General features: G+C 44.5%; 1 protein-coding gene across 1 annotated transcript in view; it reads left to right on the top strand.

The window, feature by feature from the left end:
* dysf (dysferlin, limb girdle muscular dystrophy 2B (autosomal recessive)) overlaps positions 1–25,983 on the top strand; it is a 322,715-nt gene that overhangs the window by 74,881 nt on the left and 221,851 nt on the right. The window contains exons 8-16 of the mRNA XM_078555028.1: positions 3,201–3,263; positions 3,385–3,435; positions 3,518–3,548; positions 6,247–6,362; positions 11,480–11,606; positions 12,177–12,280; positions 19,663–19,731; positions 21,182–21,225; positions 22,240–22,322. Of these exons, the coding sequence (XP_078411154.1) occupies positions 3,201–3,263; positions 3,385–3,435; positions 3,518–3,548; positions 6,247–6,362; positions 11,480–11,606; positions 12,177–12,280; positions 19,663–19,731; positions 21,182–21,225; positions 22,240–22,322 (688 nt within the window). The remainder of the gene's footprint in view (positions 1–3,200; positions 3,264–3,384; positions 3,436–3,517; positions 3,549–6,246; positions 6,363–11,479; positions 11,607–12,176; positions 12,281–19,662; positions 19,732–21,181; positions 21,226–22,239; positions 22,323–25,983) is intronic.

The following is a 25,983-nucleotide window of genomic DNA, read 5'->3' as shown; positions in this document are numbered from 1 at the left end:
CAGGATAATAGAGATCAATCAAACTCTTTCTTTTCTGTGATAATAGAAGGGAAGAAGGCGAAAGTTGACATTTACCTTTCAGACTCAACATTGAGTTCAATATTTTCAGATGATAACCTCTGTCCCCATTTTTTTTTTGGATGGCAACTATTGATGGTACTTCTAATCTCATTTACACTTCCAACTGACCACTTTTTTACTTCTCTACTTGTCCCATGACTGTTTCCTTTTCCCCTTGCACCCTCATCCCCTTTGACATTTAAACTCGTTTGCCTTCCACCCCCATCACAAGCCTTCCCTTTTGTTCTTCCCCCACCCCCCCCCTCCATTTCCCAGCCTCATGACCCATTGCCTGAAACGCGAGCGTGCGGCCCAGTGAGTCACGGTTGAGAATTCACGGCTTGCCCCGTCATGGGTTCAGCCCAATGCGTATTACCTCCTGAAACTCTGCTCATTGCCTCCATTCCGCACGAGATGCCCTTGTAAAACTCTTAAGACAACAGTCTATGCGATCCAGCCAAGAGCCGACACATCTCTCGGAACACATTCCACAGCCAAAGCTGCATTAACTGGAAGGCAAAGTCACCCTTGTACGGTTACAGTTGGCAAGTGATAGTGAAGTAGAAACTACATTTTGTGAGGGAAAAAAACCCCATCACGGGGAGTTTTGGAGTTAAATTCATTAAATACGCCCCTTCAAAAAAAAAATCATTCCCAGGAAGTGGGCATCGATGGCACGGCTAGGGCTCATTGTCCATCAGTAGCCACCCTGAGAGTGTGGTGGTTTTGGCCAGTTACTTGGAGTTGCTGCAGTCCCATGTGATGGTGGTGCAGCCACAACAGTTCAATAATGTGAAACCCATCACCACTCCGAATCTGTTTCAAAACTCTGAAAGTTCTGAACGTTGCCGACACAAGCAGGATGGGCCGATTGGCTTTCCTCGCTGTCGGATTTCCTGAATCCATATTCTATATTGTGATATCCTGGTGAATATTTTTCGGTGATGGCCGATTGATGGATGAACGGATCCCCAGGGAGGGCTCTCAAAGCTTTCCATTAAGCAGTGGCAAGAGATTTTTTTAACACCCGCGCGTCGTTTTGCTTTCAAGGCCTCGTCACAAAGTATCTCCAGCAATGTAGATGTACGTCCCTGGTTACGTCAGCCTAGATTAACAAGGAGCAGGAGTAGGAGTAGGCCATTCGGCCCCTTGAGCCTGCTCCTCCATTCCATAAGATCATGGCTGATCTGATAATAACCTGAAATCTGCATCCCACCTACTCCCGATACCTATCACCCCTTTGCTGACCAAGAATCTATCCACCTCTGCCTTAAAAATATTCAAAGACTCTGCTTCCACTGCCTTTTGAAGAAGAGAGTTCCAAAGACTCACAACCCTCTGAGGGAAAAAATTTCCCCTCATCTCTGTTTTAAATGATCGACCCCTTATTTTTAAACAGAGGCCCCTAGTTCAAGATTCTTCCACAGGAGGAAACATCCTCCCCACATCCACCCTGTCAAGACCCCTCAGGATCTTATATGTTTCAGTCAAGTCGCCTCTTACTCTTCTAAACTCCATCGGATACAAGCCTAGCCTGTCCAACCTTTCCTCATAAAACAACCTGCCCATTCCAAATATTAGTCTGGTAAACATTCTCTGAACTGCTTCCAACGCATTTACATCCTTTCTTAAATAAGGTGACCAATATTGTGCACAGTAAATCCTGAAATCGGCTTGGACCTTCTGCCTCAGTGAGTGTGTTACTAAGGCAGGCAAAGTGACACAAACTGAAAACCATAATCTGGGGCCCAGTTAGAAGCTTGAAGTTGGGAAACTTTGGGTGCAGTCTCAATGGATGATGAGTAACTGACTACATTACAGAGATGACCACACTTCATTGTATGGGAATTGCTTTGGGTCATCCTGAGGTTGTCAAAGGTGCTGTCTAAATTTTTTTTAAAATTCTCTCATGGGACGTGGGTGTCACTAGCCGGTGTTGCTCATCCCTAATTGCCCTTGAATTGAGTGGTTTGGTAGGCCATTTCAGAAAGCAGTTCTGGAGTCACATGTAGCCCAGACCAGGTAAGGACAGCAGATTTCCTTCCATAAAGAGCATTAGAATTACAATCCACAATCGCCATCACTAAGACTAGCTTTCAATTCCAGGTTTTATTCATTGAATTTAAATTCCACCATCTGCCTTTGAACCCACAATATGAATCTGGGCTAATAGCCCAGTGACATGACCACTACCCCATGATTTATTCTTTCTTACTAGCCCAAATGTGTAAAAATCACAACACAAGAAGAAGCCATGTGACCCGACTCTGTGACTCTGTGTTTACCCACCACATGAACAAATATTTCTAATCATATTTGCCCACCCTTCATCCCTATTCTTTCATCTCTAACCCAATCCTGAACGTCAACATAGTTTTAGCTTCAGTCACGAACCTGGGAAGTGAATTTCACAACCTCATAACTCTGTATGAGTCCGTTTAAGTGAATGCACTTTGTGTACAAATTGTGTAGGGGAAAAATCCCTTTGTGTATCCATTAGAAATCACTAGAGAAGCCTGTGCGAGTTGCACAGCTAGCCACTCGTGGCCCTGGCTGCTCCAGGGAAGCTACGTATGAGGAACGTTTGAGGACTCTGGGTCTCTACTTGATGGAGTTTAGAAGGGTGAGGGGGGATCTGATTGAAACTTACAGAATACTGAAAGGCCTGGATAGAGTGGACGTGGGGAAGATCCATTAGTAGGAGAGACTAGGACCCGAGGGCACAGCCTCAGAGTAAAGGGAAGACCTTTTAGAACAGAGATGAGGAGAAACTTCTTTAGCCAGAGAGTGGTGAATCTATGGAATTCATTGCCACAGAAGGCTGTGGAGGCCAGGTCATTGAGTGTATTTAAGACCGAGATAGATAGGTTCTTGATTGGTAAGGGGATCAAAGGTTATGGGGAGAAGGTGGGAGAATGGGGTTGAGAAACCCCATTGATTGAATGGCGGAGCAGACTCGATGGGCCGAATGGCCTAATTTCTGCTCCTACGTCTTATGGACTTATGGTCTTATTCTGTGTAGCGCTGCTTTGAAGTGATGCTACACAAAATAAATGTTCCCCTCTTCATGCTCCTGCCCAATCATCCACTTCGAATAAGCCATTAAAAAATTTTCAATCCTTCTCTCTGCTGTTCCACAGACATTTTTCTTCAACTTCTACGATACTCCTGCTGACCTCTTTGATGAGCCGATATTCATCATGGTGAGTCACTAAGCGTTTGGATGAGATCGTGTGGAGGGAGTTGTCTCCTTCCCTTGACATTTGTGATGATTATTCTTCCTGTCGAGAGGTTTATTTTTCTGATTTTGTTTCCGTCTGGTAGGCTTACAACTCGCACTCTCTGCGCATGGACTCAGTGATTGGAGAGTTCAAGGTAAGTCAAACATGGAAATTCCTGTGAGAATTTGGTAAATGGCAATGACGTCAAATTGATTTGTGGCTTTTGTGTGTTGCAGCTGGATATTGGGGCTGTGTATTCAGAGCCAAGTAAGTGTCGCTTGAGGAACGAAATGTCCTGTTGATAACTCTGCAACTCCCTCCTTAAACCGCGATGCATGTCCACCTGTCTCTCCTCCTTCAAATCTACCTCTTTGACCAAGCATTCGGTCACCTGAGCAACCGTTTCCGTCTTTATCTTGGTATCAGTTTCGTCTGATAATGCTCCTGTGGAGCGACTTGCGCTGTTCTATGGCATTAAAGTGTTGTGTAAATACCCCTTGTTGTTGTGTGTGCTGAGGTAAGAGTGCTTGATTTTACGTTTCACGTACCCTCTCCCTCGGAATGAGCTCGAAGGTGGCCAGAAGTTCTCCTGCGTTTCTGTTTCCTCTTCTGACTGGGTACCAGGCCAGACTGGGGGAAGGCTCCAGGGATGGTCTGCAGATACATCGGCCCATAAACTCATCAGCTCCCTGAGGGGAGGGCAAAGGAAAATAAACACATTCATCCCTCGTCCAATCTGTCCATCCTTAAATTGATTTACTCTGATGAAAATAACTTCCAAGGGAATTTGGATAAACATTTAAAAAAGCAAATTTACAGAGCTACGAGGAAAGAGCAGGGGAAGTGAAGCTAATTGCATGTCACTCTCAGAAAGCTGGTTCACACACGATGTGCCAAATGGCCTCCTCCTGTGTTTGATTCTTTGTTGTCTTGCCGGAGTAGAGTTCCAACAATGCCAGGCCCCTTTATACTTCCAAAATCCCACACTCCTGTGAAATTCCTCGGGATATTTTGCTGTGTTAAAGGCGCTGTGTAAATGCAGCTTATTGTTATTCTGTAACAGCTAGAACCATAGAACCATAGAACACTACAGCACAGAAAACAGGCCATTCGGCCCTTCTAGTCTGTGCCGAAATATTATTCCGCTAGTCCCATTGGCCTGCACCTAGTCCATAACCCTCCAGACCTCTCCCATCCATGTATCTACCCAATTTATTCTTAAAACTTAAGAGTGAGCCCGCATTTACCACGTCAGATGGTAGCTCGTTCCACACTCTCACCACTCTCTGTGTGAAGAAGTTCCCCCTAAACCTTTCCCCTTTCACCCTAAAACTATGTCCTCTCGTGTTTATTTCTCCTAATCTAAGTGGAAAGAGCCTACTCGCATTTACTCCGTCTATACCCCTCATAATTTTGTAAACTTCTATCAAATCTCCCCTCATTCTTCTACGCTCCAAGGAATAAAGTCCTAACCTGTTTAATCTTTCCCTGTAACTCAACTCCTGAAGACCCGGCAACATCCTAGTAAATCTTCTCTGCACTCTCAATCTTACTGATATCCTTCCTATAGTTAGGCGACCAGAACTGCACACAATACTCCAAAGTTGGCCTCACCAATGACTTATACAACCATAACATAACATAACATCCCCACTCCTATACTCAATACTTTGATTTATGAAGGCCAGTATGCCAGCTCTGGAAGAGTTTCATAGAATACAGTGTGGAAGAAGGCCATTCAGCCCATCTGCCTGTGTTGGCCCTTTGAAAGAGTTATCCAATTAATCCCACTCTCTGCTCTTCCCCATAGCCCTGCATGCAATTATCCAATTCTCTTTTGCAAGTTGTGATTGAGTCTGCTTCCACCATGCTTTCAAGGCAGTGTATTTCAGATCATAATAACCAGGGTGCAGAGTCTCCCATGTAAGATGGAGGTGAGGAGGAATTTTTCTCTTAAAGGGTCATTAGTCTGTGGAAATACCCCACCATCACTGGGAGTGGGAGGTGGGGGGAGGGAAATCACCATCGTATTTTTTGGGGGCCCAAGAGTTTCACTGGTTTCCCTCAGAAACTACAGCTGCTAATTGGGAAACCCCCACTGCAAAATTAGGATAACTATCCTTTCAAACGTGTGAAATGCCTTTGAATACAGATCAGGCCCACCAGGATCAGATGCAGTGGATCTCTGGATCTACCTTCTCTGTGTCAAATCACTGTTTTCACAATCTTTCAATCCTCCTCAGATCCAGAGGGCTGGGAGAATTAGAAATGCTGTGTCCTTGTTCAAAAAAAAAGGGGGAGTAATGATATGCCCAGTAACTACAGCCAGTCAGTTTAACCTCGGTGGTGGGGAAGCTTTTAGAAACGAAAATCTGGGACAAAATGAGCAGTGGCTGGGACAAGTTTAGATGAATTAAGGGAATCCAGCATGTGTTTGTTAAAGGCACATCGCATTTGACTAACCTGATTAACAGAGACAGTTGAGGAGGGTAATATGGTTGTCGTGGTGTACATGAGCTTGCATAAGATGTTGGATAAAGTGACACATAACAGGCTTGTCAGCAAGGGTGAAGCCCATGGAATAAAAGGCACATTGGCAGCAAGGATACGAAGTTGGCCGCATGACAGGAAACAGAGAGCAGTGGTGAACAGTTGTTTTTTTGGGCTGGAGAAAGGTGTGCAGTGGGGTTCCCCAGGGGTCAGTGCTCGGACCACCGCTTTTCTTAATCTACATTAATGGTCCAGACTTGGGTGTGCTGGGCACAATTTCGAAATTTTCAGACGATACAAAACTTGGGCGTTGTCAGGAGGATAGAGATAAACTTCAGGAAGACATAAATAAGCTGGTGGAACGGGTGGACTGATTGCAGACAAGCACTAAGGGACGCATTTTGGTAGGAAGACTGGGAAGAGGTAATATAGAATAAAGGGTACACCCTTTTCATTGACTTGTTTCACTTCACAGAGCATGCCTTTCTCAGGAAATGGCTCCTTCTCTCCGACCCCGATGACCTGGCTGCTGGGGCTAGAGGTTACCTGAAAGTCAACCTCATCGTGTTGGGAAGTGGTGATGAAGCTCCCGTGAGTTCAGGATTTCTTTTCAAATCAAATTTGAATCATTGATAATTTCATCACAAAGATCCACGTTTACCCAGATTCTGGAAACACATTGGCTGTGGTAGCCCAGTTGTTCTGGGATTGGGCCTCAAGTTCAATTTCAATGGGGCAAGTTACAGAATACACTTGGGATAAACCTGGTAACAAAAAATTGACTTTGAAGAGCTGCTGTGGAATGTTGTATTAGAGGTGGGTACAAGTGACATGTATCAGGTACAGGTGATATGTTATAGAGGTGTACAGGTGAAGTGTTATAGATTAGCACAGGTGAAGTGTTATAAATGAGTGCAGATGGAGTGTTATAGATGAGTGCAGATGGAGTGTTATAGATGAGTACAGGTGAAGTGTTATGGATGAGTACAGGTGAAGTGTTATAGATGAGTACAGATGGAGTGTTATAGATGAGTACAGATGGAGTGTTATAGATGAGTACAGATGGAGTGTTATAGATGAGTACAGGTGAAGTGTTATAAATAAGTACAGATGGAGTGTTACAGATGAGTACAGGTGAAGTGTTATGAATGAGTACAGGTGAAGTGTTATGGATGAGTACAGGTGAAGTGTTATAGATGAGTACAGGTGAAGTGTTATAGATGAGTACAGGTGAAGTGTTATAGATGAGTACAGGTGAAGTGTTATGGATGAGTACAGGTGAAGTGTTATAGATGAGTATGGGTGATGTATCATAGATGAGTACAGGTGAAATGTTATAGATGAATGCAGGTGGAGTGTTATAGATGAATACAGGTGAAGTGTTATTGATGCGTACAGGTGGTGTATTATAGATGAGTACAGTTGGAGCGTTATAGATGAGTACAGGTGGCGTATTATAGATGAGTGTAGGTAGAGTGTTAAAGATTAATACAGGTGAAGTGTTACAGATGAGTACAGATGGAGCGTTATAGATGAGAACAGGTGGCGTATTATAGATGAGTGTAGGTAGAGTGTTAAAGATTAATACAGGTGAAGTGTTACAGATGAGTACAGGTGGAGTGTTATAGATGAGTGCAGGTGAAGTGTAAAAGATGAGTACATATGAGTACAGGTGAAGTGTTACAGATGAGTACAGGTGAAGTGTTACAGATGAGTACAGGTGAAGTGTTACAGATGAGTACAGGTGAAGTGTTACAGATGAGTACAGGTGAAGTGTTACAGATGAGTACAGGTGAAGTGTTACAGATGAGTACAGGTGAAGTGTTACAGATGTGTACAGGTGAAGTGTTATAGATGATTACGGATGGTGTATTATACATGAGTACAGGTGAAGTATTATAGATAGTTCAGGTGGGGTGTTGTAGATGAATACAGGTGAAGTGTTATAGATGAGTATAGGTGGCGTGTTATAGATGAGTACAGGTAGAGTGTTAAAGATGAGTACAGCTGAAGTGTTACAGATGAGTACAGGTGGAGTGTTATTGATGAGTACAGGTGGAGTGTTATTGATGAGTACAGGTGGAGTGTTATTGATGAGTACAGGTGGAGTGTTATTGATGAGTACAGGTGGAGTGTTATTGATGAGTACAGGTGGAGTGTTATTGATGAGTACAGGTGGAGTGTTATTGATGAGTACAGGTGGAGTGTTATTGATGAGTACAGGTGGAGTGTTATTGATGAGTACAGGTGGAGTGTTATTGATGAGTACAGGTGGAGTGTTATTGATGAGTACAGGTGGAGTGTTATTGATGAGTACAGGTGGAGTGTTATTGATGAGTACAGGTGTAGTGTTATTGATGAGTACAGGTGGAGTGTTATTGATGAGTACAGGTGGAGTTTTATTGATGAGTACAGGTGTAGTGTTATTGATGAGTACAGGTGGAGTGTTATTGATGAGTACAGGTGGAGTGTTATTGATGAGTACAGGTGGAGTGTTGTAGATGAATACAGGTGAAGTGTTATAGATGAGTGCAGGTGGAGTGTTATAAATGAGTACAGATTGTGTATTATAGATGAGTACAGGTAGAGTGTTATAGATGAGTACAGGTGAAGTGTTACAGACGAGTACAGGTGGAGTGTTACAGACGAGTACAGGTGGAGTGTTATTGATGAGTACAGGTGGAGTGTTATTGATGAGTACAGGTGGAGTGTTATGGATGAGTACAGGTGGAGTGTTATTGATGAGTACAGGTGGAGTGTTATTGATGAGTACAGGTGGAGTGTTATTGATGAGTACAGGTGGAGTTTTATTGATGAGTACAGGTGGAGTGCTATTGATGAGTACAGGTGGAGTGTTATTGATGAGTACAGGTGGAGTGTTATAGAGGAGTACAGGTGGAGTGTTATAGAGGAGTACAGGTGGAGTGTTATAGATGAGTACAGGTGGAGTGTTATTGATGAGTACAGGTGGAGTGTTATAGATGAGTACAGGTGGAGTGTTACAGATGAGTACAGGTGGAGTGTTATTGATGAGTACAGGTGGAGTGTTATTGATGAGTACAGGTGGAGTGTTACGGATGAGTACAGGTGGAGTGTTATTGATGAGTACAGGTGGAGTGTTATTGATGAGTACAGGTGGAGTGTTATTGATGAGTACAGGTGGAGTGTTATTGATGAGTACAGGTGGAGTGTTATTGATGAGTACAGGTGGAGTGTTATTGATGAGTACAGGTGTAGTGTTATTGATGAGTACAGGTGGAGTGTTATTGATGAGTACAGGTGGAGTGTTATTGATGAGTACAGGTGGAGTGTTATTGATGAGTACAGGTGGAGTGTTATTGATGAGTACAGGTGGAGTGTTATTGATGAGTACAGGTGTAGTGTTATTGATGAGTACAGGTGGAGTGTTATTGATGAGTACAAGTGGAGTGTTATTGATGAGTACGGGTGGAGTGTTATAGATGAGTACAGGTGGAGTGTTATTGATGAGTACAGGTGGAGTGTTATTGATGAGTACAGGTGTAGTGTTATTGATGAGTACAGGTGGAGTGTTATTGATGAGTACAGGTGGAGTGTTATTGATGAGTACAGATGGTGTATTATCGATGAGTGCAGGTGGAGTGTTGTAGATGAATACAGGTGAAGTGTTATAATTGAGTACAGGTGAAGTGTTATAAATGAGTACAGTTGAAGTGTTATAAATGAGTACAGATTGTGTATTATAGATGAGTACAGGTAGAGTGTTATAGATGAGTACAGGTGAAGCGTTATAGATGAGTACAGGTGGAGTGTTTTAGATGAGTACAGGTGGAGTGTTATAGATGAGTACAGGTGGAGTGTTATAGATGAGTACAGGTGGAGTGTTATAGATGAGTACAGGTGGAGTGCTATAGATGAGTACAGGTGGAGTGTTATAGATGAGTACAGGTGAACTGTTATAGATGAGTACAGGTGGAGCGTTATAGATGAGTACAGGTGAACTGTTCTGGATGAGATCAGGTGGAGTGTTATAGATGAGTACAGGTGAACTGTTATAGATGAGTACAGGTGGAGTGTTATAGATGACTTCAGTTTTTTAAATTAATTTACAGGATGTGGGCCTCACTGGCTAGGCCAGCATTTATTGTCCATTCCTAATTGCCCTTGAGAAGGTGGTGGTGGTGAGCTGCCTTCTGGAACCGCTGCAGTCCATGTGGTATAGGTACACCTTTAGTGCTGTTAGGGAGGGAGTTCCAGTATTTTGACCTAGCAATAGTGAAGGAACAGCGATATAGTTCAAAGTCAGGATGGTGTGTGAAATGGAAGGGAACTTCCAGGTTGTGGTGTTCCCATGTGTCTGCTGCCTCTGTCCTTCTAAATGGTAGTGGTCGTAGGTTTGGAACATGCTGTTGAAGGAGCCTTGGTGAATTTCTGTAGTACATCTTGTGGATGGTACACACTGCTGCTACTGTATTTGAGTGGTAAATGGAGTGAATGTTTGTGGTTGGAGTGCCAATCAAGTGGACTGCTTTGCCCTGGAGTACAGGTGAAGTGCTATAGATGAGTACGGGTGGAGTATTATAGATGAGTACAGGTGGAGTGTTATAGATGAGTACAAGTGGAGTGTTATAGATGAGTACGTGTGGAGTATTATAGATGAGTACAGGTGGAGTGCTATAGATGAATACAGGTAGAGTGTTATAGATGAGTATGGGTGGAGTATTATAGATGAGTACAGGTGGAGTGCTATAGATGAGTACAGGTAGAGTGTTATAGATGAGTACAGGTGGAGTGTTATAGATGAGTACAGGTGGAGTGTTATAGATGAGTACAGGTAGAGTGTCATAGATGAGTACGGGTGGAGTGTTATAGATGAGTACGGGTGGAGTGTTATAGATGAGTACGGGTGGAGTGTTATAGATGAGTACGGGTGGAGTGTTATAGATGAATACAGGTAGAGTGTTATAGATGAGCACAGGTGGAGTGTTATAGATGAGTACGGGTGGAGTGTTATAGATGAGTACAGGTGGAGTATTATAGATGAGTACAGGTGGAGTGTTATAGATGAATACAGGTAGAGTGTTATAGATGAATACAGGTAGAGTGTTATAGATGAATACAGGTAGAGTGTTATAGATGAGCACGGGTGGAGTGTTATAGATGAGTACGGGTGGAGTGCTATGGGTACAGGTGAATTTTTATAGATGAATACTCGTGATGCGATATAGATGGTTGCAGGTGATATTTTGTGTGACAGGCAATGTGTTGCAGGTACAGGTGAAGTGATATAGATGGGTACAGGTGAAGGTTTAGCTCAACTATTTACAATCTACATCAATGATTTGGAAGAATAAGAGACCGAATGTATGGTAGTTAAACTTGTCCATGACACCAAGGTAGGTAGGAGAGAAGGTAAAGGGTCTGATAAGGGACATAGACAGGTTACGTGAGTGGGCAAAGATTAGGCAGATGGAGTATAATCTGGGAAAACCGTAACTTGTCCACTTTGTCAGGAGGAATAGAGAAACAGCATATTATTTAAATGGAGAGAGATTGCTGAACAGAGGGATCTGCGGTCCTGGTACATGAATCACAGAAAGTTAGTGTGCAGGTACAGCAAGTGATTAGGAAGCAAATGGAATGTTGATGTTGTAAGTGTTTTGGCAAGGTACAGGTGACGTATCACAGACACGTGCAAATTCTAAAGCATTATATTTCTTCTTTTGCAGATAGAGAAGAAAGATAGTTCTGAAGATAAAGAGGACATTGAAGGGAACTTGCTGAGACCCAGTGGAGTGGCTCTGAGAGGCGCCTATTTCACACTCAAGGTTTACAGGGCAGAGGATCTCCCACAGAGTACGTGGGTCTGTTTCTCGTGAGAAATCTGTAGTGGACCATGAGCTGGAAGTCTCAAAGTGCAATCTAAAAATGAATGTTCTTTTTCTTGTTTCTAGCTGAATGACAAATGTACCTAACCTGGTCACCCAAAGCTTTGCTGCTGGAGTCATCACATGTTTTGAGTTGTTGCTGCAGTTCTAAGTTTCCCAAGGGTGATTGGTTAAAGCACGTTCCCAATGGAGAACATGTTCCTATCCTAAGAGTGTTTGATGGGGACAGTGTAGAGGAAGCTTTACTCTGTATCTAACCCCGTGCTGCACCTGCCCTGGGAGTGTTTGATGGGGACAATGTAGAGGGAGCTTTACTCTGTATCTAACCCCCGTGCTGTACCTGTCCTGGGAGTGTTTGATGGGGACAGTGTAGAGGGAGCTTGACTCTGTATCTAACCCCGTGCTGTACCTGTCCTGGGAGTGTTTGATGAAGATAAAGACGAATATGATAAGAATGTCATAAGATGCTACATCATGCTCAGTCACTCCAGCAGTTTCTTGTTGCCTTGCTCACTGGCTTCTCTGTCTGTTTGGGTAGTGGATGATGCTGTTATGGACAGTGTGAAGCAGTTCTTCGGATTTGACAGCTGCAAGAAGAACCTCGTTGACCCTTTTGTAGAAGTGAGCTTCGCAGGGAAGATGGTGAGATGATACAGCCAGCTCTCTCGGTGGGGTGTAGGGTTGTGGTTGTCTAGCTGTTACGGCACTGGAGTCAAAAACATTGAAGGTTCAAGCCTCCTGTGGAAATTCTATCCCGATTATGTCGGGCTAGTCGCAGGAATAAAATCACCATAAAAGATGCTAGGCTGTTCTTATAAGCTCCGCTGGTTCTTATATGTCACATCCATCTGTCTGATAATTGGACTAAAATTATCCCTCATGGAATTGAAGTTAAATTATTGATCTGATTAGGAGATTGGTTAGGTAATCAAAGACAGAGAGTACAGGAACATGGACATGTACTCGAAGAACGGAAGGAAGTGCTGGTATCCCACAGTCAATCTGTGCTGCACCTTAAATAGCCAATGAATTTCTTAAATAACTTCAGTGAGAGCCATAAATTCAAGTTGGTCAATGACACAAAGATTGGTGACAGAAAGTAATGTAGACTGGGTCATAAAATGACAAAAGGGTCACTGATAAAGTGAGTGGGGTAAACTGTCCTAGAAGGATTTTGAGGTAGCATATGTGAGATCATCCATTTGGGAACCAGGAAACAGATGGATCCGATATTATCCAATATTGAAAAATTGGGAGCAGTGGAGGCTCAAGGAAATTAAAGAGTTCAGGCACTCAGGTCATGAAACTGTACTGGCCAGGTACAAAAAGTAATCATAAAAGCTAATGAAATGTTCAACTTTATTTTAAAGAGCTGGAATATCAAGGGAGTAAGTTTTGCTAGTGATACAAAGCTCTGGATGGATTACATCTGGAGTATTGTGTATAGTTTCAGGCACTGCATCTTAGGAAGAATGAATTAGCCTTGGGAGGAATGCAGCACAGATTCATCGGCACGTTACCAGGGCTCCAAGGGTCAGTTTATGTAGGAGAGATTATATAAACTAGGCTTGTATTCCCTCGAATATAAAAGGTTGAAGGGTGATTTGCTCACGTTTTTAAGGTTTTGAAAGGGATTTATTGGGTAGACATCAAGAAAGTCCTTCCACTGGTGGGCATCCATGCCAAGGGGGTCATAGTCTTAATAACAGAACTAGGCCATTCATGAAAAGCTGGGAAATTTAATTAATTAATTCGATAAATTTAAATAATTAGGGCATTTTCGCAAAAGAGTGGCAGAGATGTGGTGCTCTGTCCCACGAAAATCAATAGGTATCTAGCTAACTCGCACAAGTCCCATTCACCTAATCGCCCATGTGCTTACTGACCCACATTGTTTCCTGGTTAAGCAAAGCCTCGATTTTAAAACTTTCATCCATGTTTCAAAATCCATGGTTCGTCCCCTCCCAATCTCTGTAATCTCCTCCAACCCTCCCAGATATCCATGACTCTCCAATTCCGGCCCCTTGAGCAATCCCCAAATTTAATCACTCCGCCTTCAGTTGCCAGGGACCCAAGCTCTGGATTTCTCTCCCTACGCCTCTCCGCCTCGCCACCTAACTGTCCTCCATTAAGATACTCCTTAAAACCTGCCGCTTTGACCAAACTTTTGGTCATTTGACCTAATATTGCCTTACGTTGCTCAGGATTAAATTTATTTTCACTGTATAGATGTCCTGTGAGACACCTTGGAAGGTGTGATTTTGTTAATGGTGTGATATAAATATAAGTCATTGTTGTAAATTAACAATAATAAATTAGAAATGATACAATTTTGCGAGCTAAGGGCGTTAAGTGATATCACAGAGTCATAGAATTGTTGCAATGCAGAAGGAAGCCATTCAGCCCATTGAGTCTGCACCAGCTCTCCAAATGAGCAATTCTCCCGCCTTCTCACTGTAACTCTGCACAGTGTTTCTCTTCAGGTAACAGCCTAATTCCCTTTTCAATCCCTCAACTGAATCTTCCACCACCACACTTTAAGGCAGCGCGTCCCAGACCTTAACTCTGTGCCCCTTGCGTTCTAGATCCTTTCAAGAGTGGGAACAGTTTCTCCCCATCCACCCTCCCTGGACCCTATCATGGTTTTGAACACCTCTATCAAGTCTCTTCTCATCCTTCACTTCTCCAAGGAAAACAGTGCTAACTTCTCCAATCTATCTTCATAACTGAAGTTCCTCATCCCTGGAACCATTCTCGTGAATCTTTTCTGCACCCCTCTCAATGCCTGCGCATCTTTCCTAAATTGCGGTGCCCGGAACTGGACACAATGCTCCAGCCAAGGCCGAACTAGTGTCTTATACAAATTCATCATAACCTCCCTGCTCTTGTACTCTATGCCCCTATTAATAAAGCCTAGAATACTGTATGCTTTATTAACCACTCCTTCAACCTGTCCTGCCACCTTCAATGACAGACCATAAGACCATAAGACGTAGGAACAGAAGTAGGCCATTTGGCCTATCGAGTCTGCTCCGCCATTCAATTAGATCATTGCTGATTTGATAATCCTCAACTCCACTTTCCTGCCTTTCCCCATAACCCTTGATTCCCTTACTGATTAAAAATCTGTCTATCTCAGCTTTGAATTTACTTCACGACCCAGCCTCTACAGCCCTCTGCGGTAAAGAATTCCACAGATTCACTACCCTCTGAGAGAAGAAATTCCTCCTCATCTCTGTTTTAAATGGGCGACCCCTTACTCTGAGATTATGCCCTCTGGTCCTAGACTCTCCCACAAGGGAAAACAACTTCTCAGCATCTACCCTGTCAAGACCCCTAAGAATCTTTTACGTTTCAATAAGGTCGTCTCTCATTCTTCTAAACTCCAATGAGCGCAGGCCCAACCTACTCAACCTCTCCTCATAAGAAAGTCCCTCCATTCCCCTGGATCAACCAGCCTCCAATGCCAGCATATCTTTCCTTAGTTAAGGGGACCAAAACTGTTCACAGTGTTCTAAGTGTACATATGCACATATACAGCCAGGTCCCTTTGCTCCTGCACACCCATTAGAGTTGTACCCTTTATTTTATATTGTTTCTCCATGTTCCTCTTACCACAATGAATCAGTTCACATTTCTCCGCATTGAACTTCATCTGCCAGCTGTCTGCCCACCCCACCAGCTTTGTCTATGCCCAAGCTGTACACTTGTTGTACACTATCCTCCTGACAGTTCACAATGCTTTCGAGTTACGTATCATCCACAAGATTTGAAACTGCACTCCAAGGTCTAAGTCATTAATATATTATCAGGAAAAGCAAGGGACCCAACACTGACCCCTGGGGAACTCCAGTACAAACCTTCCTCCAGCCTAAAAAACATCCATTCACCACGACTCTCTGTTTCCTGTCACTCAGCCAATTCCGTATCCATGTTGCTACTCTCCCTTTTATTCCATAAGCTATAACTTTGCTCACAAGTCTGTTGTGCGGCACTGTATCAAATGGCCTCTGTAAGTCCATGTACACCACATCCACAGCATTACCCTCATCAACCCTTTCTGATACTTCTTGAAAAAAAACTCTAGCAAGTTAATTAAACACAATTTCCTCTAAAGAAATCCATGCTGGCTTTCCTTAATTAACCCACTTTTGTACATGTGACAATTGATTTGTCCCAAATTATTGTTTTTAAAACAAGGAGGTGGAGCCAAGGCAGGGTAAATGGAGTTAGGATACAGGTCAGCTATGATCTTATTGAATGTTGGCAGATCAGGCTCAAGAGGCTGCTTCTGCTCCTATATTCCTATGTCTGGGCAAGTCACTCAAAGGGTGGAAGAAGGAATAGCATTTTCACCAAGCGATTGACATCAGTGAATAGTGGTAATTGGGGGGCATCAGTGAATAGTGGTAATTGGGGGGCACCAGTGAATGGGAGTAAGTGGGCCGGGGGTGGGGTGGGGTGGGGGTGGGGGGGGGCATGTGTAAAGGAGGGAATTCATAGAGAGCACCAATAAATGAAATAATTAGGAGAGAATTGGGGGAGTACGTCAGTGAATTGATGGGTGACACCTTGCCCACATTGCTGTCAATGGCATGGATTTAACGCGGTGGTGGATTACCTGCCGCCTTGAACTAAAAGAATGTCAGCACCTTGCCGAACACAAGTCCGGTTGCCTTGCAGCGATAATGCCCTAAGTGCAACATTACAGGGTGTGACTAGGACTTCCACCCGCTCTAAGAGTTTCTGGCCAACACTGGCATCTATCTGGCAACATGGAAAAATTGTACAGGGATGAGCCTTCCACGAAAAGCAGGACAAATCCAACCCAACCAATTACTGCCCCATCAGTCTACTCTCGGTCATCAGCAAAGTGTTGGAAGGGGTCATCAACAGTTTGGGTTCCGCCAGGGCCACTCAGCTCCTGACCTCATTACAGCCTTTGTCTAAACAGGGACAAAAGAGCTGAACTCCCAAGGTGAGGTGAGAGTGACTGCCCTTGACATCAAGGCCGCATATAACCAAGTGTGACACCGAGGAGCCCTAGCAAAACTGGAGTCAATGGGAATCAAGGGAAAACTCTCCACTGGTTGGAGTCATACCTAGCACAAAGGAAGATGGTTGTGGTTGTTGGAGGTCAGTCATCTCAGCTGCAGGACATCACCGCAGGAGTTCCTCAGGGTAGTGTCCTAGGCCCAACCATCTTCAGCTGCTTCATCAATGACCTTCCTTCCATCATAAGGTCAGAAGTGAGGATGTTCGCTGATGATTGCACAATGTTCAGCACCAGTCGTGACTCCTCAGATACTGAAGCAGTCCATGTCCAAATGCAGCAAGACCTGGACAATATCCAGGCTTGGGCTGACAAAAGGCAAATAACATTCGCGCCACACAAGTGCCAGACAGTGACCATCTCCAACAAGAAAGAATCCAACCATCACCCCTTGATGTTCAATGGCATTATCATCACTGAATCCCCCACTAGCAACATCCTGGGGGTTACCATTAACCAGAAACTGGACTGGACTAGCCATATAAATACTGTGGCTACAAGAGCAGGTCAGAGGCTAGGAATCCTGCATTGGGTAACTCACCCCCTGACTCCCCAAAGCCTGTCCACCATCTACAAGGCACAGTCAGGAGTGTGATGGAAGAATGCAACTCCAACAACACTCAAGAAGCTTGACACCATTCAGGACAAAGCAGCCCACTTGATTAGCATCCCATCCACAAATATTAACTCTCTCCAGCAATGACACACAGTAGCAGCAGTGTGTACTATCTAAAAGATGCACTGTAGGAAATCACCAAGGCTCCTTAGGCAGCACCTTCCAAACCCATGTCCGCTACCATCTAGAAGGACAAGGGCAGCAGATAGATGTGAACACCACCACCTGGAAGTTCCCCTCCAAGTCACTCACCATCCTGACTTGGAAATATATCGCCGTTCCTTCACTGTCGCTGGGTCAAAATCCTGGAACTCCCTCCCTAACAGCACTGTGGATGTACCTACACCACATGGACTGCAGCGGTTCAAGAAGACAGCTCACCACCACCTCCTCAAGGGCAATTAGGGATGGGCAATAAATGCTGGCCCAGCCAGCGAAGCCCACATCCCGTGAATGAATTTTTAAAAAATTGCCGGCAGCTCTGTAGTCCCAGCGGTGTGAGAAGATGGTAGTGAGCATTTCTAGGACTACAACTAGTCTGCATGAAGAGGAAAAGACAGATACTGGACTTGAGTAAGACGGGCACAGCTGGGAGACTCCAGCGAGGGGGGTTTGGGGAGGTGGAGGTGGGGGGGGAGTTGGTTTAGAGAGGCCAGAGGAGGTACAAAGGTGGGGAGTACCATCTTGGGGGGCAGCCCCCAATGGCCACAGGGGACCCCCGCTGCCCAAAGGATGTCCCCTCCCTTCCTGGTTGTCTTTACCCCCACGCAGGGAAAGCTGCCAATCTGCTCACCAGCCTTCCGCCTTCAGTTGCAGACCTAAAAACTGTGGCTGAGGTGGAATGAGGTCCTTAAGCAGCAGTTAATTGGCCACTTAAAGGTCTCAATGGACCTAAGGGCAGGCGGGCTGTCTGGCACCTTACCTGGCCCCCGTAATAGGCCAGGGGTGGTTGGGAAGGCAGTGGGCTAGCCAGATAAATACTGTGGCTATAACCCCCTCACCTTCTAGTATGCTGGAGGAGGAGAGGGGTGGCCAAAAATTCACTCCAATGAGTCCACAACAGACCCAGCTATGAGGCCAGGTAACCCCCAGGGGCAGAGAGCTTTGGGAACCATAGAGTCACCTGTTCCACCCAAACACATTATACTGACCACATTACGGAGTGTTTGACAAAAGACCACATGATAGATTTGTTAGCGAGATTAAAGCACAGAGCGTTAAAGGGACAGTGGCTGCTTGAATGCCCAATTGGTTAAGGGGCAGAAGCAACACATAGTGGTGAATGGTTGTTTTCAGACTGGAGGGCAATGTACGGTGGGGTTTCCCTGGGGTCTGTGTGAAGACCACTGCTCTTTTTGATGTATATTAGGGAAAGGGACCAGTGTATGGGGGTAATTGGGTGAGGGGACCAGTGAATGGGGATAATTAGGTGAGGGGACCAGTGAATGGGGGTAATTGGGTGAGGGCAACAGTGAATGGGGGTAATTGGGTGAGGGGACCAGTGAATGGGGGTAATTGGGTGAGGGGATCAGTGAATGGGGGTAATTGGGTGAGGAGACCAGTGAATAGGGGTAATTGGGTGAGGGGATCAGTGAATGGGGGTAATTGGGTGAGGGCAACAGTGAATGGGGGTAATTGGGAGAGAGCACCAGTGAATGGGGGTAATTGGGAGAAGGCAGCTATGAAGAGAGACTGGATAGGCTAGGGTCATTTTCCTTAGAGCGGAGAAGGTTGAGGGGGAACCTGATAGAGGTATACAAGATTATGATGGGCATAGATAGGGTAGATAGGGAGAAACTTTTCCCCTTAGCAGAGCTGTCAATAACCAGGGGGCATAGGTTTAAGGTAAGTGGCAGGAGGTTTAGAGGGGATTTGAGGAAATATTTTTTAACCCAGAGGGTGGTTGGAATCTGGAACATGCTGCCTGAGGGGGCGGTAGAGGCAAGAACCCTCACAATGTTTAAGAAGTATTTAGATGAGCACTTGAAATGCCATTGCATACAGGGCTACGGGCCAAGTGCTGGAAAATGGGATTAGTATAGATTGGGGCTTGATGGCCGGCATGGACACGATGGGCCAAAGGGCCTGTTTCTGTGCCGTATAACTCTCTGACTCTATGTCACCGCCAGTGGACCAGTGAATGGGTTGTGTTCGGGGAAAGAGAAGACTGGGGTATGGCCTGATTAAGGTCTTTAAAATTATGAACAGGTTCAGCAGGGTAGGTGTAGAGAAATCATTTCCATGTTTTGAAGGAATGCAAAACTGCTTAAGGTAGTTTCTAATAAATCCAAGAGGGAATTCAGGAAAATATTTCTTAATTGAAAGAGTGAAAAACTGTCTCTCTTGATCTTTCAGGTCTGCAGTAAAATCATTGAGAAAAATGCCAATCCTCGGTGGAATCAGAGCCTTGTGTTGCCAATTAGGGTAAGGAAATGTAATCTATCCAGAGCAGCATGAATGAATCAGTGATATAAATAATTGCCGCGTGCAGGAGAAGCTCCACCATGTGATATTACGGTAGGTATGCAAGTGGCTGAGTGCATCGATGCTCATCCCCGGTATGTACCTCCCGTCACATGTCGTTGACTCTCCACTCACCTCAGAAGTACCTCAAAAATCTTCACAGAAGAAAGCCACAGCCATCTCACTGGACAGCGAAACTGGAGAGTGCTGGACGCAAATCTGTGGGATGCTACACCCAAAAATTCCCAGTGTTTTCTACCCCCCATTGTTTCCCAGTATGAGTCTCCTTTATATCCCATTCTCACCACTGGAATTTCTGTAACCTTCCTGAAGAAATTAGGGGCGGGCAATAAATGGTGACCGGGCCAGTGACGCGCACATCCAATAAATGAACATTAAAAAAAATTCCATGTACCAGTTTCCGTATAACTTCCCAGTGTGTGTCTCCTCTCTATCGCTGTTGCTTCCCAGTGTGTGTCTCCTCTCTATCGCTGTTGTTTCCCAGTGTGTGTCTCCTCTCTATCCCTGTTGTTTCCCAGTGTGTGTCTCCTCTCTATCCCTGTTGTTTCCCAGTGTGTGTCTCCTCTCTATCCCTGTTGTTTCCCAGTGTGTGTCTCCTCTCTATCCCTCTTGTTTCCCAGTGTGTGTCTCCTCTCTATCCCTGTTGTTTCCCTGTGTGTCTCCTCTCTATCCCTGTTGTTTTCCAGTGTGTGTCTCCTCTCTATCCCTGTTGTTTCCCAGGATGTGTCTCCTCTCTAACCCTGTTGTTTCCCAGTGTGTGTCTCCTTTCTATCCCTGTTGTTTCCCAGTGTGTGTCTCCTCTCTATCCCTGTTGTTTCCCAGTGTGTGTCTCCTCTCTATCCCTGTTGTTTCCCAGTGTGTGTCTCCTCTCTATCCCTGTTGTTTCCCAGTGTGTGTCTCCTCTCTATCCCTGTTGTTTCCCAGTGTGTGCCTCCTCTCTATCCCTGTTGTTTCCCAGTGTGTCTCCTCTCTATCCCTGTTGTTTCCCAGTGTGTGTCTCCTCTCTATCCCTGTTGTTTCCCAGTGTGTCTCCTCTCTATCCCTGTTGTTTCCCAGTGTGTGTCTCCTCTCTATTCCTGTTGGTTCCCAATGTGTGTCTCCTCTCTATCCCTGTTGTTTCCCAGTGTGTGTCTCCTCTCTATCCCTGTTGGTTCCCAATGTGTGTCTCCTCTCTATCCCTGTTGGTTCCCAGTGTGTGTCTCCTCTCTATCCCTGTTGTTTCCCAGTGTGTGTCTCCTCTCTATCCCTGTTGGTTCCCAATGTGTGCCTCCTCTATATCCCTGTTGTTTCCCAGTGTGTGTCTCCTCTCTATCCTATTTTCCTCCAGTGATGGGTGTATTTCTATTCAGATGGTGAAAGCCAAGGTCAATAATATGTCTTTTGTTCCCAGTTTCCCTCCATGTGTGAGAAAATGAGAATCCGCCTCATTGACTGGTGAGTCCCGTCTAATTACTGCAGCTCTCTGCTTATGCTGATAAGTAGCTTTCACAGTAAAGAACAGATTCCATGTTAGGCGAGAGGGTATATGGGTAGTGGACGGGTGCTAAATGCATATCAAGTGTCCATGATGTTGTAGAATTGTGGGATTATTGAATAATTACTGCACAGAAGGAGTACATTCGATCCATATAGTCCCTGCCGGCCCTCTGCTAAAGCAATCCAGATAGTTCCACTCCCCTGTCCTTTCCCTGTAGCCCCGCAAATTATTTTGCTTCAGGTGCTTATCCGATTCCCTGTTGAAAACCAGGGTTGAACCTGCCTCCACCACACTCTCGGGCAGTGAATTCCAGATCCTAACCACTCGCTGCTTAAAAAGCTTTACCTCATGTCGCCATTGATAATTTTGCCAATCCCCTTAAATCGGTTTCTAGACCTGATTCTAGACCTTTCCGACAATGGGAACAGTTTCTCTCTATCTATTTTGCCCAGACCCCTCGTGATTTTGAACACCTCTATCAAACCTCCTCTCAATTCTCTTCTCTAAAGAGCGAATAACCTTAACTTCACTGCAGTTCCTCATCCCTGGAACCATTCTTGAGAATTTTTTCTGCACCCTCTCTAAAGCCTTCACACCCTTCCTAAGAAGTGGTGCCCAGAACTGGACACAATAACCCGATTGAGGTTGAACCTTAGAAATCCTAGAAGTCTTAGAAATTTTTATCATAAACCTCTTTTCTTTTATACTCCATACCTCTGTTTATAAAGCCCAGGATCCCACGTGCTATTTTAAACTCTTTCTTAAGCTGCCCTGCCACCTGTCATAATTTGACGGAGTGGTGGAGTGTACATGGGTTGTGGGAGAAGATGATATGGGTTAGATTTATTCCATCAAGCCTTGTCTCTTCTGCCAAAGCTCTTTTATTCTTATAAAATCTCACACCCCAATGTTAGTCATTTGGGTCTGCGCTGCTCTGTTGCTCATGGGTGACCTTCGTTTAACTTCAACAGGGATCGGTTAACCCAGAATGATGTGATTGGCACAACTTACTTATGCATGTCAAAAATCTCAGCCCCAGGAGGAGAGATTGAAGGTAAGTGACGGTCTTGGTAGTTTAAACTTCAGTGATAGCTATGGCAGGTTGGAGGTTGAGTAATGGTCACCAATATTGGTTATTGTAGAATGAAGTTCATGGATGGTTTTGGCAGATTAGATGTTCTGTAAGGGTTATGGTAAGTAACTCTTTTAAAAAAAAAAGTACTTGGATCTGCACCTAAAGTGCTGTAAGCTGCAGGGCTATGGGCTGGGTGCAGGAAGGTGGGATTAGAAGGGCACCTGGGTGTCCTCGGGCTGGCACGGACAAGATGGGCCGAATGGCCTCCTTCTGTGCTGCAACTTTTCTATGGTTCTAAGTTGAACTTCAGTAATGGTTATGGCAGTTTGTAGATTGAAGTTCAGTAATTGTTATGGTTGGTTGAAGCCTAGTAATGGCTATGGTAGAATGAAGTTAGTAATGGTTATAGAAGGTTGAAGTTCAATGATAGTTACATTAGATTGAAACTCAGTGATGGTTATAGCGGGTTAAAGTTTAGTAATGGATATGACAGGCTGAAGTTTAGTAATGGTTATAGTAAGTTGAAGTTCAGTACTAGTCATGACAGATTGAAGATTAGTAAAAGTTAGGGCACGTTAAAGTTTAATGATGGTTACGGTGAGTTAAAATTTAGTAATAGTTATGATGGGTTGAAGTTTAGCAATAGTTATGTTAAGTTAGTTGGATTAATTAAACTGTTCCTACCTTTCAAAGTGTATTAAGTGTCACATCTTGTGAGACTTTCATCCATAGCACCAGTTTGTCACTTCTGTTTTCTGTACCAGCCATCCTGTGTCTCTCAGCAATGCTTCCAAATGAACTCTGGGCTTAACATTCAGTTGGAGCAGTGTTTGGACAACCTCTGACCAGCTCTGAGACCTGAGACCACACCCAGTGAAAGTTCTTCACTAATAATCATAGACAATACAGAGGAGGGATATTCAGCCCATCGTGCTTGTGCGACCTCTTTGAAAGGGCTGTCCAATTAAGACCCCTCTCCTGCTTTCGCCCCCATAACTGTGCACATTTTCCCTCCCTTCAGTCTATATTTAATTCCCTTTCGAAAGTCACTATTCAATCTACTTCCACTACCTTTTCAGGCAGTGCATGCCAAGCTGCGCATCAAAATTCTTGCTACCTTCCCTCTGGTTCTCTTGCCAATTATTTTAAATCCGTTATTCCCTGGTTACCAACCCACATGCTACTGGAAGTAGTTCTCTCGCCATCCAACCTAAACCCCTCATCATCCTGAACACCTCCATAAAGCTTCCCTTAACCTTCTCTGCTGTAAAGAGAAGGTTTCACACCAGGAGCCCTACCTGCCTGTCTCACGGCTAAGAGTGGGTGGTGAATTGATTCATAATGAACACTGAATTCTCATGGGAATCCGGCAAATGTTCTTTTCCTCCAACCAATATAACCAGAAAATAATGCACACAGGTCAAATAACCTGTTACATGTGGGAGAATATCAGAAAGATTAGAAGAGAAGCCGTGTTTATAAAGCGCCTCTCATGACAGGATGTCCTGAACATGCTTTACAACCAGTGGATTACTTTTGCAATATAGGTAATGCAACAGGCAATTTGTGCACAGCAAGATCTCACTAGTTATTTATCCAATTTCATATTTACCATCTCTGTGCAAGATAGCTGTCACCTTTTCCTTCATAACAGTTTGGGATGTGGACATCGCTGGTTAGGCCAGCATTTAACAGCCCATCCCTAAGTGCCATTAAACTGAGTGCCTTGTGAGGCCGCTTCAGAGTCAACTAGGGTGGCGGTGTGTCACATCTAAGCCAGACCAGGTAAGGATGGCAGATTTCCTTCTCTAAAGGGCATTAGTGAATCAGATGAGTTTTTACAACAATCGATGATAGTTACATGGTCACCGAGACTAGCTTCATAGAACCATAGAACACTACAGCACAGAAAACAGGCCATTCGGCCCTTCTAGTCTGTGCCGAAATATTATTCTGCTAGTCCCATTGACCTGCACCTAGTCCATAACCCTCCAGACCTCTCCCATCCATGTATCTATCCAATTTATTCTTAAAACTTAAGAGTGAGCCCGCATTTACTACGTCAGATGGTAGCTCGTTCCACACTCTCACCACTCTCTGAGTGAAGAAGTTCCCCCTAATGTTCCCCCTTTCACCCTAAAGCCATGTTCCAGGCATTTTTTTATTAACTGAATTTAAATTCCCCCAGCTGCCTTTGTGGGATTTGAACCCACGTGCCTAGAGCATTAGCCTTGGCGTCTGGGTTACTAGTCCAGTGATTGTATCTACACCACAATCTCCCTCCATCCCTAATGTCGCAGGTTACATTTTTTGATCTGCAGTGTTTAGTTCTTTGTTTTCTACTGTCAATCCACTATCCACTTAAGGAGTGCTGCACTGTCAGAGATGCCATCCTTTGGATGAGATATTAAACCAAGGCTCTGCCTGCCTTCTTGGGTGCGTGTAAAAGATTCAATAGAATAATTTGCAGAAGAGCAGGGGAGTTATCCTTGGTGACCCGGGCAATAATGATCCCTCTATCAACGAGAGGAAAACAGATTATTAGTCTCTGTCACATTGCTGTGTGTGGGAGAAGCTGTGTGCAAATTGGCCACTGCATTTCCTACATTACAACATAACTACACACTGGAATTAGTTAGTTAGTTGTAAAGTGCTTTTGGAATGTCCTGATGTTATTTTGGCGCAAGTTGATTTTCTTTGTTTTTAATATTCCCCACATTTAACAATATATTTTGAGTCCCTTTCCTGTACATGTGTTTGTTTTTCGGTTTCTTGTTGAATATTCTTTTGTGTTCTGACAGACAAGTCAAACAGATGGTGCTGGAGGATTACAGACTGGCCATTCTGTCTGCTAGTCCTGGAAACACTTGTCCAATCAGAGCATTTGTTGCAAAAGAAGCCTTTGACTACCTCAATCAAAATGATTGTACTTGGCAGAGTAAATAAATCAAAATCCCCCTCCCAACAACACCAACAACTTGCATTTATATAGCATCTTTATCATTGTAAAACTTCCAAGGCAGTTCATAGGAGGATATCAGACAAAATTTGACACCCAGACACTTATGAAGATACTAGGACAGGAGGCCAAATACTTGGTCAGAGGACCAGGTTTTGTGGAGAGTCTAAATGGAGAGTGAGGTAATGTGGCAGGTCTTGCTGCATATAGACACAGGCTGTTTCAGTATCTGAGGAGTTGCGAATGGTGCTGAACATTGTGCAATCATCAGTGAACATCCCCACTTCTGACCTTATGATGGAGGGAAGGTCATTGATGAAGCAGCTGAAGATGATTGGGCTGAGGACACTACCCTGAGGAACTCCTGCAGTGATGTCCTGGGACTGACCTCCAACAACCACACCCATCTTCCTTTGTGCTCGGTATGACTCCAACCAGCGGAGAGCTTTCCCCTGATTGCATTGACTCCAGTTCTGCCAGACTCCTTGGCTGGCATCTGTGATGATGGGGGCCTCCAGAGGAGGCCGAGGTCTAATCTGCATCCAACCTAACTTTCTGATCTATGGCTTTTGTTGTTAGTTTCCCACTGTCACTCTGAGGGAGGTGCTGCATTGTTGGAGGTGCCTTCTTTTGGATGAGACATTAAACCGTCTGCCCTCTCAGGTGGATGTAAAAGACCCC

This window comes from Cetorhinus maximus, chromosome 1 (genome assembly GCF_964194155.1).
Source record: "Cetorhinus maximus chromosome 1, sCetMax3.hap1.1, whole genome shotgun sequence".
Classification (NCBI taxonomy): Eukaryota; Metazoa; Chordata; class Chondrichthyes; order Lamniformes; family Cetorhinidae; genus Cetorhinus; species Cetorhinus maximus.
Note: the sequence above shows the minus strand (reverse complement) of the source record. Positions and strands in the feature narration are given on the sequence as shown.